Source organism: Galeopterus variegatus, unplaced genomic scaffold (genome assembly GCF_000696425.1).
Source record: "Galeopterus variegatus unplaced genomic scaffold, G_variegatus-3.0.2 Scaffold5987, whole genome shotgun sequence".
Taxonomy (NCBI): Eukaryota; Metazoa; Chordata; class Mammalia; order Dermoptera; family Cynocephalidae; genus Galeopterus; species Galeopterus variegatus.
In genome coordinates, this window is record NW_007732098.1 from 76,661 (window position 1) to 94,084 (window position 17,424).

Below are 17,424 nucleotides of genomic sequence, written 5' to 3' on the forward strand. Positions count from 1 at the left end.
TCACCCCGCCCCCCCCCCTTGCTTCCTTAGCAGTGCCAGCGCCCGGGGCGGCTTGGCCGGGGCCCGGGAACAGCTCGGCCTCGCAGAGGCTCCAGGCGCCGAGAAACCCGATCCCGACACAGCCCTGGGCCGAGCCAGGGAGGGGGGCCCAAAGCCCCCCCCCACTCAGGGTCCAGCCCAGCCCCCCAGGGAAGACTCACCACACCCCCCCATCCTGAGACAGTTCCCAGCACCATCCTGGGACAGCACCTGGGGCCACTCAACACCCCCATTCCGCAGATCTTTTTCTGGAATCCTATCATCTGGACCGCTGCCTGCTGCCTACGTGTGCCCTGACCCTTCCGACCTCTGGCACCAGAAAAGGGCAAAGATTCCCTAAACGTAGAGAACGGGGAAGGGCTGAAGCCATAATGGGGGGAACCTACTAAGTATTTAACCTGGAATTTCCCCCATTTCCTTGAGCTATCTCCTCTTCCTTCCTCACCAGGGCCTTCTAAATCCACTCTGATAGAGGGGCTTTCACTCTGGCTCCAGGCCCCCCTCAAATTTGCCTACCAATTCCAACATATTCTATAAGAATTCTAATTTATTCAGATAGATCCAAGCCCTCCCCTCCCTCTCTCTGATATCCTTTCTTCCTCCTAAATTGGAAGTTCTAACTCCAGTCTCATCCCAGTTCCTCCTGTTTTGCTAAGAAGGAAGTTTGAGGGCAACCTGAAGCATTGGGATGAAATCCCTGAAAGGAGTAAGGATTAAGGCTCAGCAAACCCCTGGAAGTCAGAAGTCTGAGAGGAAGAGAGAGAATGTCTGTCTTACTCACCCCCCCTTTAACATAACCCCCACTGTATCCCACCCCACTCTGCAGCCTGGACTCATTTTTTCACAATAGCTCTTGAATGTCCTCTTGGGCTGCCCAAGCCCAAGCAGAGAGGGAATTTCCCCCTATGTTCCCTGTTAATGAACAAAACATTTCATGTTGAAATTCCTCTTCTGCCCCCAGCCCGGTTTCTCCAGGGCTCCCTAGCCTGACCAAGCAGGGGGACCACTAAGAGGGCGGGATCAGAGTAAGGGGAGACCCTTAGGGGAAGCATAATTTACATTGGGGGAATCTTTTTAAATAAATAATTAAGGTGGCTTTTTTTTTTTTTTTTTCCACTTTTGGCTAAAATTACCCACTCCTGTGGCAGCTTCCCAGAAAGGGCGGCGGGAGGACGGCCGGAGCTGTCCTGAGGCCCAGGACATGGCTCCCCTCCCCCGGGCAAGGAGCCTTCCCCAAGTTGTTTTCCTGGTCTCTTCCTCTTGGATGTTTTTTTGCTTATTAATCACATTTTCCATCTGAAGACTCAGTCCAGACCCCCTTCCCCCAGGGTCAGGGCTGGACAGAGGGAGGAGGAGTGAGCTTCAGGAGGATGAGATGGGGATGAGATGGGCAGTGACCCCTGGCCTTGGCTGACTTGAAAGAGGCTGTCAGTGGCATGCCACAGATCACACCCTCACCATCTTGTCACGTAGTAGATGCCATCCTTAATCAGTACAAGTGGAGTAAATGAATGAACAGATATCTGTCTTTCACAACACCCAGCTGGCCCTGGAAGGCAAAGCCCCTAGTTGTGGTCCCCTTATGCTACAGACAGGGAAACAGCACAGAGAAGGGGAGTCACTTGCCAAGAGTCACACAGCAAGTTAGTGCCAGGCCAGAATAGGACCTCGGGAATGTTGATGGCTCTTCCATTCATAAGTCAGTCAGTAAATATATATTGAGCACCTACTATATACCAGGCATTGATCTAATTACAGTAGTGAACCAGACAAAAATCCCTGCCCTCTCAAGTATGTAGAGCAACTAGAACTCCATACACTGCTGGTGTGTGTATAAGTTGATATAACCACTTTAGAACACGGTTTGGCAGGATCTGCTAAGCTGAACATATGTATACCCTATGACCCAACAATTTCATTCCTAGATATATACTCAAAAGAAACGGTCAAACATGCTCACCAAGAATGTTCATAGCAGCTTTATTCATAATATCTCCAAACTGAAAACAACCCAAATAGATAAATAGATTGTGATATAGTTACAGCAATGTTAAAAAACCAACTACAGCTGCACACAACAACATGGATAAAACTCATAGATCAAATGTTGAGGAAAGGGGGGAAAAAACAGACACAAAAAAGTACATATTGAATGATTCCATGTATGTTAGGCTCAAGAACAGGCAAAACTAATTTACAGTGCTAGAAATCAGAATTGTAGTTACTGTTGTTGAGGGGGAGCAGTACAAGTGTATGTACACATGTGTCAAAATTTGAGCCGTGGAGCCGGCCTGTGGCTCACTCGGGAGAATGTGGTGCTGATAACACCAAAGCCACGGGTTCGGATCCCTATATAGGGATGGCCGGTCTGCTCACTTGGGAGAGCGTGGTGCTGACAACACCAAGTCACGGGTTAAGATCCCCTTGCCGGTCATCTTAAAAAAAAAAAAAAAATTGAGCCGTACCATTGTTTGTGCACTTTGTTTATTTTTTGCCTAAAATAAATAAATAAATAAATAAAGTTAAAAAATCTCTTGCCTTCGGGCCGGCCCGTGGCTCACTCGGGAGAGTGTGGTGCTGATAACAGTAAGGCCACAGGTTTGGATCCTATATAGGGATGGAAGGTTGGCTGAGCGTGGTGCTGACAACACCAAGCCACCGGTCATCTTTAAAAAAAAAAAAAAAAAAAAATCTCTTGCCTTCATGAGGTTCACATTCTAGTCAGGAAAAATGGATACTAAACTAAATAAACAAAAATAATAATTACACAGTTTGTTCACGCAAAAGTCCTATGACTGACTACCCAGCCCCCTTATGTAAGAGGTGATAGCCTAAATGGCACCTAAGAGAGGCCTAGATTAAGCACCTTTGTCCTCTCTCATAGTGCCATACTCCTTTTCCTTATGGTAATTAGTGTGATGTTTAATTTATCTAGTTAATTGTGTGATGCCTGTGAGCTCCATGAGGGCAGCCTTGTGGCCTCCTTCTTCAGGCACCTAGAGCTGGGTCTGGCATAGAACACATGCTCCTAACATTTAAAATAGATTTAGGTAAATGTTGAACAAATGAATGATGCAAGCAAGCAAGTACAACAACCTTGACCTGTGAGAAGCAAACCCAAGCTCCAGGGCACAGGGGAGGGAGCCTATTTGAATGGATTGAGAGCCTTGAGGAATGGGAAAGGGGTTTAGTAACCAGTGAGGAATAAAGCAAAGACCCAGAAGGCAGGCTGAGGTAGCCCAAGTGGCTCAGAGACCACATCCTGAAATGCCTTTGGCACCAAGGCCGTGGAGGCCTGGAAGGGCCTAAAGTAGGTGAGAAACAACCACATTTGAGTTTAGCAAGATCATTAAGACTGCTGGGTAGAGGGTGGTAAGGATGGCTGAGGCTTGAGGCAAGGCATCCAGGGAGGAAGTATTTGCAGTAACCTGTAGGAGACAGAACTCCAGCCTGACCTGTGGCAAGGCCGTGGGACTAGAGAGAGAAGTCAGGGCCTTGGGGGAGAGTGGGGTGAGCACTCAGATCATCTTCTCCATCTGCCCCCATGACCCCTGGAGGAACCCCATGTCACCCTATACACAGAGAACAGATCCCCTGGACACATAGCCCTGTGTCTGCTCTCCCAAGGACCCTCCCCCTGGTGATCCCAGGGTCTGGGCTAAGTTTGGGAAGAGAAGCAGGTAGGCAGAGATGGAGCAGAGAATCAGACTGGGTCAGGGGACGGGGAGAGGAGTAGAGAGGAAAGGGAAACTCAGGGTTAGGGGACTATGTGTGTTTGAAGATGAGAGCAGGGGTGCAGACTTGCAAAATCACAGATGCAATTTTTCATTTTGCAAAAATTTGCATGAAACTAATTCCCTGCTCAGAAGGACGAAGTCCCTCCCTGCCTCCCCAACCCCCACTGGCAGCCCCAGCAGGCTCTGATCCCCCTTCCCATTCTTCATAGAGGAGGCCTTTGTCAGTGCCAGCCCAGAGTCTGACCTTGATCCCTGCTGCTTTAGAGCTGCCTCCCTGATAACAGAGCTGGGATTTCCAAGAAGGACTGAGGGCCTTATGTCCCCAAGATTGGTTCCCTCTCTTCACCTCTTGTGGCTCCATTCCCAGCCAGCCTATGATTCCCTGGGGTAGGGAGAGGGAAGAAAAGAGGCCCCAACTTCCCCTTAGAAACTCAACTGTGGTGATTGGGAAGACAGAAAAAATTCAGAAATTTGGAGACTGAATGCCAGAGACACTAAGTCCCAGGGAAACAGACAGAGGCAGAGGGGCAGTCCAAGAGAGAAAATTGAATTAAATTCAGCTCAACAGACATTTGTTAGCGCCTACTGTGTGCCAGGCCCAGAGGGAACACTGTGTACAAAAGCACAGATGACTCCCAGGTTTTTGCCATTAGCAATTGGGAGATGATGGTGCCATTTACTGAGCTGGGGAGAGAGGAGGGGCTTGACATGTCCAGTTGAAGGGTCTGTGGGATGATGGCTAGGCAGGGGCAAGAATGGGGAGGGCAGAGAAGCACTCAAAACTTTGAGTGAGGGCCAGCTGGCTGGAGGTGTGCAGTTCCTGTTCAACACTCCCTGATGCCCTGTGGGTCCAGCATGTGCTGCAGTCCTGGGCATTCATCAAATTCAGACTGACTTGGGGGATGATGGGATATGTCAGGGAGCAGGGAGAGCATATGATGAGAGAGGGTGGTCAGGGGAGGCTGAAACCCTGGAAACCATAATTAAAAGACAGAGAAGATGAGGGACTCCCAGAATGCAGGGAAGGTATGGTGGCCTCAGAAGTAGGAGAGCCAGGAGTCAGGGTTGTCATGAGGCCAAAAAGGAGCCTGGTGGGGCCAAGAAAGAGCCCTGGACTTCAGCAGCCAGGAGTGGGATGGGGCCAGTGGAACCACACTTGGGCCACAGAGCTGGCCGTTATAGACCCCTCAAGAGGGGTCTGTGAGCAGAGTGTAGACCCTGCCTTCCCCAGCCTCCCTGCTGTTCCCTGGAGCCCTGCTTGGTCCGGGGGGCCTCTCTCAGCCAGGCGCAGAGGCAGAAGAGAATGAAAAAGCTCCCACCAGGCTTCCAGACTTCCATCCCTGATCCCCTGGTTTCTGGTCTTCCTGGGAGGGTCCTGAGCCTTCCTCAAGCTCAGGAGCATGCAGTGGTCAGAGAACCCTGGGGACCTCGGGGGTAATTGAAACCAGGGCTAAGACATTAGAAACCATAACGCTGACTCCCTGGCTCCCCCAGGATAGCTCCTGGTTTTCTTCTCGCCCTGATCCTCCCTGCTGTTGACAGCTCAGCTCTCTGGGCCCCCACCAGCCGGGCTGCTGACCCTCCTTCCCAAACCAACTAGAAGGGGCCTCCAACCAGAAGGCACCCAAAGCCAGCCCTTAGGGACCTCTTCTCTGTGCTCAGACAACCTCAGCATATATACTAGGCTAACCTCCCCATATCTATGTGTCCCAAATTCTAGTCTTAATCCCTTTTTGCAAAATCTATCTTAGGGAGTTGAAGTAAGACAATGGGAGGATTTCTCAATAGTGAAAGAGAAAAGGGGGAGGTGGATGCGGAGCGGGAGCACCCCTCAACTGGCAGGTGCTCAATAAATATGTGGAAAAGAGAAAATAGGTCTCAAAGCCTGGGCCCCACCAGAGTGAGGTGGTGGCCAGCCAGATCTGAAGCAGGGGCAGGACAGGCTGCACATGAGGGCGGCAGAAAGGGGGAAAGTCAATGAGGAATTTTGTGGCCTGGAGTCCCCTTCCATCTCTCTCCTGGCTCTGATTTCTCTCTCTGTCCCCCAGTCCTTGTTTCTGACAGGAAGGACGGGAAGCCACACTTTTGTCAGCCTAATGAGAAGGTCCTCCCTCTGCACAGCTGCCTGAAGATTCCAAGATTCCTAGATGTCTCAAGAGTGTTGGTGCAGAAATCCATCCCCACCTCTGTCTCTGTGTCTGTCTCTCTCCCTGGTTCAGACTGAGGGGTGCAAATACCAGCTCCACCACTTACTGGCTTTGTAGCCTCAGGCAAGTGACTTAATGTCTCAGTTACCTCAGAAGTAAAATGGGCCTCAGTTACCTCAGGAGTAAAATGGGATCGTAATGATACCTATTTCCTAGGAGTGTTGTGAAGATTAAATTAAATGAGATAGTCCAGTCAAGTGCTTAGAACTAGGCCTGGTAGGTACTAGAGCCCGCTTCCTGTGTTTGTTGTGGCTTTCTCCCAATCCAAGTCTCGATGTCTCCTTCTGTGTCACAATCTTTCTCCTCATCCTCCTATCTACATCATCCTCTGTCTCTCAGTCTTTGGTGGTCTCTCTCTCCATCTCTCTCCTGATCTCTTTTTTTCTCCCTGTATCTGGCTCTGCCTGCAGCTCTCCAGGCAGCCCTCCTTGACCCTGCTCCACCCCTCTGGCAAAACTGGCCCAGGTAGGATGGGTTGGGGTGAGGCTGTTTAGGAAGGTTTTTAATTCAAACATGGAATTCCCAGCAGCAGGATCATGCCTGGGCCTGAACATGAGCGAATCACTATCAGTGGGGAGAACACTCATGTCTAAGGCCCTTCCTGGCTGGGCAGGAGAGCTGGGGGCTCAGCCTGGCAGCCTCCTGGAGGATGGTGGACTTGCCCTGACTGCTCCAGCCACCTCCACACCTGGACTCAGGCCAGATCCCCCATGAATAGTGCCTGCCTGGAGGTGAAGCAACCTTCCCAAAGCCCAGGACCAAAAGGGGAAGCCCTCCACCTCCACGGAGGGTGGCTTACATACCCTCAAAATACTATGGCCCACCCTCACCCTTAATTCCTGCTCTGAGCCTCCCATACCCTATTCCAAACCCTGTATGAAAGCACATTGGCTTCATAGATCTAGCCTCTCTTACCTGTCTCTTGCTGTCTCTGTCTCTATTTCTGTGTCTTTATCACTCTCCACCTTGAAATATGACTTTGGCAGCTGCATAAGCTTTGCATCCCCATACTAAGGCTGCCAGGGATAGGAAACTGCAAAGGGTTGAAGAGTCTGTGTTCTTCACCTGGAACAAAAAGATCCTTTGGTGGTGGGGGCAGCAAGGAACACAAGAAGTTCAGATGTTATTTCTATGTCATTGTGGATCTGTAAAGGCATGTGTAGAACAGGTGCTCATCAAATGTAAACCAAATGAAGGTGGGGCAAACAAGGACCCTCCCCAAACAAGGAATTGAATGGCTGAGGCTGTAGCAGGCAGGAGCATGAATAGACTATGGAAAGGCTGCTTCTCAACTCTGTGGCTCAGGAGGGAGTCTTCTCTGGGGTCCAGGATTGGTCTCAACTAGCCCCAGACATCCCCACACCTGGGACCCATCCAGATCCCTCATATTAGCTCTTGGGCAGAGGGCCAGATGGGTGATCCACTAAGACTCCCCCTTTACTTCCCTATTCCTAACACATTGCCTCAAGGTGCCCACCAACTTCAAGGAGAGCTAGGACTACAGACCCAGAGAGGGAGAAACACTGCACAGGGTCACACAGCAGGCAGAAGCTGGGACTAGAGTCCTGGTGTCCGGGCAGCCAACCTAGGCCTGTCATGGGGATCCTGTGCCAACACTGTGACAGGGGCCAGATCTGAAACAGGATTTTATATGGGGGAAGTGCCTAGGAATCCTTGAACATGTGGGTAGCTGGGCCAGGGGTGGAGCAGCCCATCAGGCAAGGAAAGATGTTCAGCTTCCTGTCCTTCCCATCATATAGAGACAAGCATTGGGACAAAAGATGCAGAGAAACAGAGCAAAAGAGAGACTAGAGAGCCTGGGAGAGAGACGAAGAAATAGGCACTCTCAGAGACACAGACATGAAAACAGAGATACAGAGAAAGAGAGATGTCAATCAAAGACACAGATAGATGCAAAAGAAGGGACAGCCATGGAATTAAAGACATGAAGTCAGAGAGAAACAGTGTTTCAGTCACGGAGTGGTGTGCAGACAAATGCAGATAGAGAAACTCAGGGATTGGGAGACAGAAAAAAACAGTTGAGAGGGAGACAGAGAGACAGTGACAGCAAGATCAAGAGAGGCACAGAGATGGAGAGAGAGCAAAGCAGAGGGAAACAAAGACAGAGTGAAGTAAAGGAGATCAGAACACCAGGAGTGAGAGAAGCAGAAGACAGAGGAGTGTCCTGGTCTCAGTCTCTCCAGTCTAGTTTCCCCCAGGGTGTGGGCCCCCCTTGCTATTCTCTGGTTTCCATAGCAACAGGGAGGGCCACACCAAATTTGCATACATATTTACATCCTTTCTGTCTGTATAATTCAACAGGTTTCTGTGCATATTCATGAAACTGTGAATGAAAGTGACTCCAGATCTCTGCTCAAAAAACCTGGTCATGGTGCCTTCTGCTTTCAGTACATGGTCATGGTTACAGGCCTGGCCTTGCAGGCCCTGACCTGTCCCTGCCAGACCCTACTAACAACATTCTCCCTCCTTCCCAAACACGTCCTTGTATTTTCCTACCTCTAGGACTTTCTTCAGGTTATGCCCCTCTGCTTGCAGGGGATGCCCTTCCCTCAGTCTCAGTCCTGCCAATGGTACACATATACACACATAATTCTGGTAGGGAGATGGCAGGGAGTGGGTAATGCTCACCCCGGCTCGCCGGTGGGGGAGGCCCCTTAGTCATACTCCTACCTGGGGGTGCATGGAAGGGTCACATTGAGAGGCTGGGGTATAGGTTGAGCTGAAGGCTGCAGATCTACCAACAGAGATAAACCTAGAACGCTGTGGTTTCCATATGGAAACTGACAGAGACCCTATTTCCAGCCAGAATAATCAGAGGAGCTAGGATAAAGCAAAAAGGAGGCTCAATATGAGAGGGGCTGAGGTAGCTCATATGTTGGGGGAGAGAGCACCTAGGGCCAAGAACCCTTTCAAAGTGCCAGGTGTTGTATTCCCTTGTGGGCTGGGAAGAACCTCTCCAGGACCTGCTTTGGTCATAATTTTGGCCTCACCATCTCCCTCTGATCCCTACAGCAGCCTCCTCACTGCTTTTCTGCCCTCTACCCCCAATTCACTCTCCACACTGTAGCAGAAATCTCTTTCTAAAACACAATCTGATATGCCACATCACTTCTTCCTTAAAGTCTTCAGTGACTCTCCATCACCCTCAAGATAAAGTCCAAGCTCCTTGACCAGGCATGCAGGCCTCCCAGTCTGGCCCCACTCATCTCTGAGCTGCATTTCTCATACTCTCTGCCTTGAACTTCATGTTCCAGTGATGATCTCTATGCTGCTTCCCACCTTTATGCCTTGGCTCATGCCTTCCCTTCACCTGGAATGTATTTTCCATCTCTCTCCTAGCTAATTATTCTTCAAGATTTTACACAGGCATCACCTTCTCTTCTGTGAAGCTTTGCCTTTCCCTAAAGGCTGGACTAGGAGCTCTGAACTTCTGCACTAATGAACTTCTCTAAACCATATACTTATCACACCATAGTGACATTATCTATATATATGGTATAGTCCTAATAGAGTTGAAGGTTCCAAGACCAGTAACTATATTTGTCACATTGTAGATGATCGTTAGCTGCTGTCTGTTGAATAACTGAGGTCACTGAGCCCACTGAGGGCCAAATTTCTATCCTAGTCTGTATTTTTGTGTCTGGAGGCTCCTGGAGCCTTCTGCGCAGATCTTGCAAAGGGAAAGAATGGGCTATCACTTTGCAAATGCTGCCACCTTGTGACCAGATCGAGAAATGCAGCCAGAACATCACCTCCTCAGGGCAAGGATCAACGTGAGGGCTGAAGATGCCTAGCAGAATCAGGCTTGATTCCTCCAAGCTGGTAGTCAGACAAGCAGTAGGGACTGGGAAGATGGGTCCCAAGGGAGTACTCAGAGGCCAGCACCAGTATCCTTTCAACATTCTTGATGAGTTCCATGTAGACAGAATGGCAAGAGCAAAGGCTCAGAGGCAGAAAATCTCATGGTGCTTGGGAAGGATGTGACATTAGTGTGGTCAGAGCCTAGGGTCCAAAGACGGACCAACCCATTAGCAGAAGCCATGCAAGAGGGTCCTTTCAGGCCACCCAGTGAATGAATTTGTTTTGGGGTATTTTTGGTGGCTGGCTGGTACAGGGATCAAACTCTGGATCTTGGTGTTATCAATACCACACTTTAACCAACCGAGCTAACTGGCCAGCCCTGAATGTGTATGTTGTCCTCTAATATGAGCATGGGAGGCTAAGGAAGCAGAAGAATGATAGGGTCAGATCTGAGTATGGCCACACACTTGGAGGGTCAACATTCATCTATTCGCTCATTAAATATTTATTGAGCACCTACCACATACCGAGTGATGTTCAAAAGCCTTAGGTTATATCAGTGAATAAAAACAAAGATCCCTGCCACCCCCCCTTTTTAAAAGATGACCGGCAATGGGCCGGCCCGTGGCTCACTCGGTAGAGTGCGGTGCTGATAACACCAAGGCCCCGGGTTCGGATCCCATATAGGGATGGCCGGTTCGCTCCCTGGCTGAGCGTGGTGATGACAACACCAAGTCAAGGGTTAAGATCCCCTTACCGGTCATCTTTTTAAAAAAAAAAAAACAACATTCATCTATTCGCTCATTAAATATTTATTGAGCACCTACCACATACCGAGTGATGTTCAAAAGCCTTAGGTTATATCAGTGAATATAAACAAAGATCCCTGCCACCCCCCTTTTTTAAAAGATGACCGGCAATGGGCCGGCCCGTGGCTCACTCGGTAGAGTGCGGTGCTGATAACACCAAGGCCACGGGTGTGTAGGTATATGGGAGAAGAGCATTCTAAACAAAGTGAACACCAGTTGCATGATTTAGATGAGAGCTCAAATGGGAGTGAAGCAGGGAGACCAGTAGACTGTTGGAAGATAAGGAGCGACACAAACCAACAGAGGCTGTGGGGATAGAGAGACCCTAGGAGGCAAAACCGGCAAGGGGATTTTAAACCTTGACTTGGTGTAGTTAGCACCACACTCTCCCAAGTGAGCTAACCAGCCATCTGTATACAGGGATCTGAACCCATGGCCTTGGTGTTGTCAACACCACACTCTCCCAAGTGAGCCACGGGCCGGCCCTAGATCCCTGCCCTTTTGGAGCTTAGTTTCTCATCAGGAGGAAACAATAAACAAAAATATTATGTTAAAGAAGTAAATTATATTTAGAAGGTAAAAAAAAAAAAGGCAAGGTAAGAAAGATCAAAAGTGCTGGACTGCAGTTTTAAATGGGGTAGCCAGAGTAGGCCTCACTAATGTTGACATCTGAACAAAGATTTAAAGGAGGAGGGGCTGGCTGGCTGGCTGGTTAGCTCAGTTGGTTAGAGTGCAGTGTTGGTAACACCAAGATCAAGGATTTGGATCCCCTTACCAGCCAGCCACCAAAAATAAATAAATAAAAGACTTAAAGGGTGGAGGGAGATAACCGTGTAGGTATATGGGAGAAGAGCATTCTAAACAAAGTGAACACCAGTTGCATGATTTAGGTGAGAGCTCAAATGGGAGTGAAGCAGGGAGACCAGTAGACTGTTGCAAGATAAGGAGCGACACAAACCAACAGAGGCTGTGGGGATAGAGAGACCCTAGGAGGCAAAATTGCCAGGACTTGGTGCTTGCTTGGATATGAAAAGTATATAACTCCTCTAGGAATATTGTGTTCTGAAGTCCCCATTTCAAGTGTGACAAACATGAGGTGGCTGTACATGCCACCCTCTAAGGCAGGTGGTGAGAATGAATAGGCAACACAGTCCATCTTGAATGAGTCCATTGCCCACCTGATGCTCCTTCCATCTCTCCACATACACCACCCTTCCCTTAATTCCTCAACTTCATCTTCAGTGACTTTTCCTCCAGGCCACCCAGCTAATCTACTCTCATGCCCACCAATAAATCCTATCAGCTCCTAAAACTCTCAAACCCGCTGACTCCTCCACTAGCTAGTTACAGGTGGAATTGTGCCCCCTACATTCCGAAAGATATACTGACATCCTAACCCTTAGTACCTCAGAATGTGACCTTATTTGGAAATAGGGTCTTTACAGAAGTAACCAAGTTGGGGCCGGCCCGGTGGCACACTGGATAGTGCGCTGCTTGGGAAGCGCGGCAGCGCTCCCGGGTGAGGTCAGGGTGGGGAGCAATTTAGGGTGGTGAGTAAGAGCTCTTTGGAATCAGACAGACCCAGAAGAATATTCACTTCACAACTTACTGTCTTTCTGGCCTTGGACTTTTCAAGCCCACTCTCCTTCTCTGTCAAGTGGGGCTATAATACCTATCTTATGGGCTGGATTATGCACCCTCCCCCCCCAAATTCATGTGTTTAAATCCTAACCCCAATACCATAGAATGTGGCAGTGTTTGGAGACAGGATCTTCACAGAGATGATTTAAGTTAAAATGAGGTCATTAGGGTGGACCTTTATCTAATATGACAGGTGTCCTTACAAAAAAGAGAAATTTAGACACAGAGACAAACATACGCAAAGGGAAGATGGAGTGAAGACACACAGGGAAAGGGCCATGTGAAGACAGAAGACTGGAGTGACGCATCTATAAGCCAAAGATCGCCAGCAAACCACCAGAAGTTAGGAAGACGCAGGGAAGGATTCCCCTACAGGTTTTAGAAGGATAATGGCCCTGCCTTGATTTGGCCCTGCCTTGATTTTGGACTTCCAGTATCTAGAACTGAGATGATAAATACTGTTGTTCTAAGCCATCCAGTTTGAGGTACTTTGTTATGGCAGCCCTAGGAAACTAATACAGCTACAATGTTCCTATCCCTTTAGGACACTCCATTTCACCCAGCTCAGACATGTTCATGGAGACCTCCAGGCCAGTGACCCCTGTGCCCTATCTTCTCTTCACTCCCAACCCAGTTTGGATGCCTTTGTCCTTCACTACATGCACTTTCTTCCTAGTCCCCTCACTCTTCTTCCATCATTCCTGCCTGTCTTATTAACCTCAGTCTGGAAGAATGAAACAGCATTTTTCCTGAGTCCTCACCTGTCCTGTGGGTGCTGCTAGGGCTCAGACACCATAACTGATGACTATAAGTTCATGGTCACTAGCATAAACTGGGCTTTTAGCCTTGCCTGGTCACCTTCCTGTATCCCCTTAATCACCTCTCACAATCGCCAACAGCTATCTCACACCAGCTTCTTCACCCCTCTCAGCAGCAGAGCTAGACTCCTGCTTCAGGGAGATATCTGGATCCTATTCTCTTAAAGCCCCTCAAGAACCTCATACTGTGAGTTATCCACAGTCTCCTTCATCTTTAATCTCCTTCTCTACTGGCTTCCTCCATTAGCCTACAAACATGCTGAAGTCCCTGCTAGTATATTAAAAAAGAAAAACAAACAAATAAAAACCCACTGTACTCCATACCTCTCTCCACCCATTCATAATCTAACTTCTTGAAAAAGCTCTCTACTTCCTTACCTTTGTGTCAAGGCATAACCTTCTCTAAGAAATTACGGAATCAGAAGCTACAGTGTTGTGAATTAAGGAGAAAGTGGGAACGAAAGATCATACACAAGTCTTCTGTTCCTTTCTAAGCTTGATGAGGCTTTGACTCCAAAGGCCTCACCTCTCTCCGGCCCCCAGCCTGGAATTCCTCCAGCAGGGCCCTCTAGAGGCCAAGGGGAAGCAAAAATGCCCCAGAATTGCTAGCCTTCCTTCCCTCAGCCTGTGGCTGATTTCCTGATTCTCTGAGGTGCAGATTCTGATCTTCCCAAGGGATTCTGACCCTAGCTCAATTTCCTTCCACACTACCCCTGCCATCATCCTGGGGACCCAGGTGGTGTCTCAGTACAAGCAGCCCAACTGGGACCCCTTCTTGGGACTCCAGAGCTTGCAGTGCTGCCCTAGTGAATCACTCTTTCAGCACAGGTCACCATGTTTATTCAACGTAATTCCTATACTCTGGCCACAGCTCTGGATCAGGAGAGTATGCTGAGCCAAAGTTCAACAGTCTGCAAGGTAGCCTGGTCCCAAAGCTCTAGAAGTTCAATGACACTCAGTACTGCTCATGGCAGAAGACACACAAGTGATGACGTTCAGAGAAAAAGCAGTATGTAAAAACTGAAAGGGAGCAAAAACCCTGAATTAGCTGCCAAGAATGGGGAAGTCCGACAGTTGCTGGCAGCAAGACACCACTACAGCAGCCATAATCACCTTTAGGGGTGTGTTAGATGCTTCTTGACCCTCTGCATTTAAGTGGCCTGGCTGGGCAACTGCTGAGGTTTCATCTCTTAATATTCCTCGAATCCTCATCACCTGCCCCTCCCCCAGGCTCCTCCAGACCACTCAGGGACAACCTACCTCGGAAAGCAAAGGATGCAGTGGTTAAAGTTTAGACCACAGCCTTCTAGCCCTGTGGTCACCTCACCCCTCATCTAAGACCTTACCAAGGCCTCCAGACTCCCTCCCTCCCCTTATCTCAATCCCTGCTGCCTGGACTCAGCTATATATCACTTCAACACCTTCAAATTGCTGGGCCCACCCTGCTACAATGTGAGCCCAGAAAAGCCCCATCCTTCTGCTTTCCTCATGACTGGACACCCAGGCTGCTGGACATATTGGAAAAGGTCTTGAGATCCATGGAACACCCAACTGATCCAACTTTCCAAAGTCTACCACTGCTCACAGTCCTGCTCTAGTCCCTGCAGCTCCCTGGCTATTGATACAAACTTCACCCTCTCGGGCCGGCCCGTAGCTCACTCGGGAGAGTGCGGTGCTGATAGCACCAGGGCCACGGGTTCGGATTCCATATGGGGATGGCCGGTTTGCTCACTTGGGAGAGCGTGGTGCTGACAACACCAAGTCAAGGGTTAAGATCCCCTTACCGGTCATCTTTAAAACAAACAAACAAACAAACAAACAAACAATAAAACAAACTTCACCCTCTCCTCATGCTCCTGACCTCACCATGGTGAACCTGAGAGCCTAAGGATAAGATGAGGCAGAAAAGGAGCAGCAAGGGGTAAAAAGGCAAGGATGAGATCCGGAGAGAGATGTGGGATTGAGATATGTTTTTAAGATATGAAAAAGCATGTTTGTAAGTGGAGTCATTAATGATAATAGCAATTAACATTTATACAGCACTATGTGCCCAGGTGGTGTCTAAGTGTCATATATGTATATTTCTTCATTTAATCATAACAATCCTATAAGGTAACAACCCTATAGGGTAGGTGCTATCATATCCTTGTTTTGCATATGACAGCACTAAGGCACACAGCAGGAACTTGCTAGTAAGTGGCAGAAACAGGATTCAAACCTACGCAGGCCAGTGCCTGACTTAATGATCTTAAACACTATACTATAATATATGCTGCAGATGAAGAAAAATGTCTGACCTGGCAGAGTCCCTAAACCAGCCCAAAGCAGATAGTAGACAGCCAACCCAGGGGACTCCATATATATTCAGGTGACTGCTTGAGGCTTATCAGCACTAGATCCTTTCAGCACCAGCCTGAGCCTACCCTTCCTGTCTCCAGCTCATGAGCTTCCAGGGGGCAAGGGCAGGGACTCCCATTCCTTTAATCCCACCACCACACAGCAGGCCAAGCAGAGGTTCATCAGACAAATGGGCAGGAACCTTTATTTCCTAACTCCCTCCCTGGACCTCCGTCAGAAGGTAAATCAGATAGATGCACTGCAGGTGGAAGGCAGAGTAAGCCCTTCTTGAGCAATCCGGAACCCAGCAGAGACCCCACACATATTACTTTTCATAGCAGTCCCTTCTCACATGCCAGAGAGAAGCAGGACTGGGAGGCCCACTTTTATGGATTCAAGTCTTGCTGGGGATGTTGAAAGCAATCATGGGGACTTCTTCAGAGAAGGCACAGCCATCCCAGACATTCAGGCCTGAAGAACATCCTGGCTCAGCAAGTCTTCAGGACCGGGTGTCTCGAGCCCTTCTTCGGGGTCGGGGGCCACAGCTGGAGCTAGGAATGGAGCCCAGGCCAGGGGGTGCCCCTGGGGGCTGGTATCCACACTCACTGGTGTCCAAGGGGTCCCGACTGAGCAGTACCCACACTGCAGGTACATGGCGGCGTACTGTGAGGGGGTCTAGGCCTGTGTCAGGTGAGGATGGGACCCAGCTGTCCTCGGTCTGCAGGAAATGCAGCTTGGTGAGCTGGTGCAGGCCTGGGACCCGACGCTTGACAATCTCAGCACAGCTGACAGCCTTCCCAGCAGCCCGGCCAGACCCTGAGAACACCACATGCCGCGCGCTACCACCCTCCAACCGACCCAGCGCCAGCCCCAGCAGGTTGCGAATTTTGCTGCCATCGCGGACCCTCATCTCCAGGGTATCAGGAGGAAGCTGGGGCATTGGGGAAGGTGCTGGGAGCTCTACAGAGCCAGCTTTCCGGTAGTGCTCCATCCTGCTTGCTGTCCTTTCTGTGAATCTCACTGCTCACTGCAGGGAAGAATCAGATGAGTGCCACCAATGTGCTACAGGCCATCCCCTGCCACCCCAACCCCCCCGCCCTTCAGGATATGGCCCAGCTCCTCATCCCAGACTTCCGAGGAACAGGATCATGTTCTCTTATCCCCAGCTTCTCAGGACAGGGTCCATCCTACCCCATTCACCCCCATTCCTCTGAACAGGGCCAAACCTACTGCTCCCCCAATTCTAGAGTCTCTGAGACAGGACCAAATTGGGATTGGGCCAGGCCCCCTCACCGTGGGCTACTTGGGACAGGGCCCAGACCCCTCACCCCATATCCCTGACCCCAGATTCCGTAAGAACAAGACTGAGTGCTCCTCACTAGGGGCTCTCCAAGGACAAGGACAAGGGACCCTCATTCTGTGTTCTCAGGAGACAGGGCCAAGCCCCTTCGTTCCAAGCTCCCCAGGATACAGCCCTCACACAATGCTCCCCAAAGACAAAACCGACCTCCTCTGGGATCCCTAGGACAGGGCCGGGCACCCCTCTCCCCGAGATTACCTGGGTCGATCCGTATCAACCCAGGTCACTCAGAAACTTGGGAGCCGAGCTTGACGTGGAGGACTGCTTGGGCTACTCCTGGACGGCTTCGGCCGTCTCCATCGCCACGGGCCGCTCCCAGGGTCCTGCCGGACACTGCCGCCAAGGAGCAGGCGTCCCCTCTCCCCCCATCCCCAAGCGCCCCTCACCCCTCCGGGTCCTGGCCGCCGCCGCCTCCACCTCGCGCTAGATCCGGAGCCAAGATGGCGCGCAGGCCGGGCGCGCGCCGAGGCCGCGGGGCTGCGCACGCAGGACGGGGCGGAGCCTGGCGGAACGTGCTTTCCCCGGGACCGTCCGTGGTGCCTCTGCGGGGGAAACTGAGGCTGAGCGAGGACGCCCGGGGACTGGGAACACAAGCGCACAGCCTCTGCTGTAACGCCCCGGGCAGGAGCACTCCTAATGGGGCCGAGAGAGCCC

General features: G+C 50.2%; 1 protein-coding gene across 3 annotated transcripts; it reads right to left on the reverse strand.

The window, feature by feature from the left end:
• Positions 1-15,588: 15,588 nt before the first annotated feature.
• Positions 15,589-17,213, reverse strand: RPP25L (ribonuclease P/MRP 25kDa subunit-like). 3 transcript variants are annotated; one of them, XM_008590310.1, is made up of 2 exons: positions 17,157-17,213; positions 15,589-16,437 (listed from the first exon to the last, which is right to left on the reverse strand). In XM_008590310.1, exon 2 carries the CDS (start codon positions 16,399-16,401, stop codon positions 15,910-15,912), a length of 492 nt encoding a protein of 163 aa, XP_008588532.1. In that variant the 5' UTR covers positions 16,402-16,437; positions 17,157-17,213; the 3' UTR covers positions 15,589-15,909. The 3 variants fall into 3 exon arrangements, with proteins under 3 accessions (XP_008588532.1, XP_008588531.1, XP_008588533.1); XM_008590309.1 differs by lacking the exon at positions 17,157-17,213 and adding an exon at positions 16,969-17,149; XM_008590311.1 differs by lacking the exon at positions 17,157-17,213 and adding an exon at positions 16,918-16,933.
• Between the last annotated feature and the right edge of the window lie 211 nt (positions 17,214-17,424).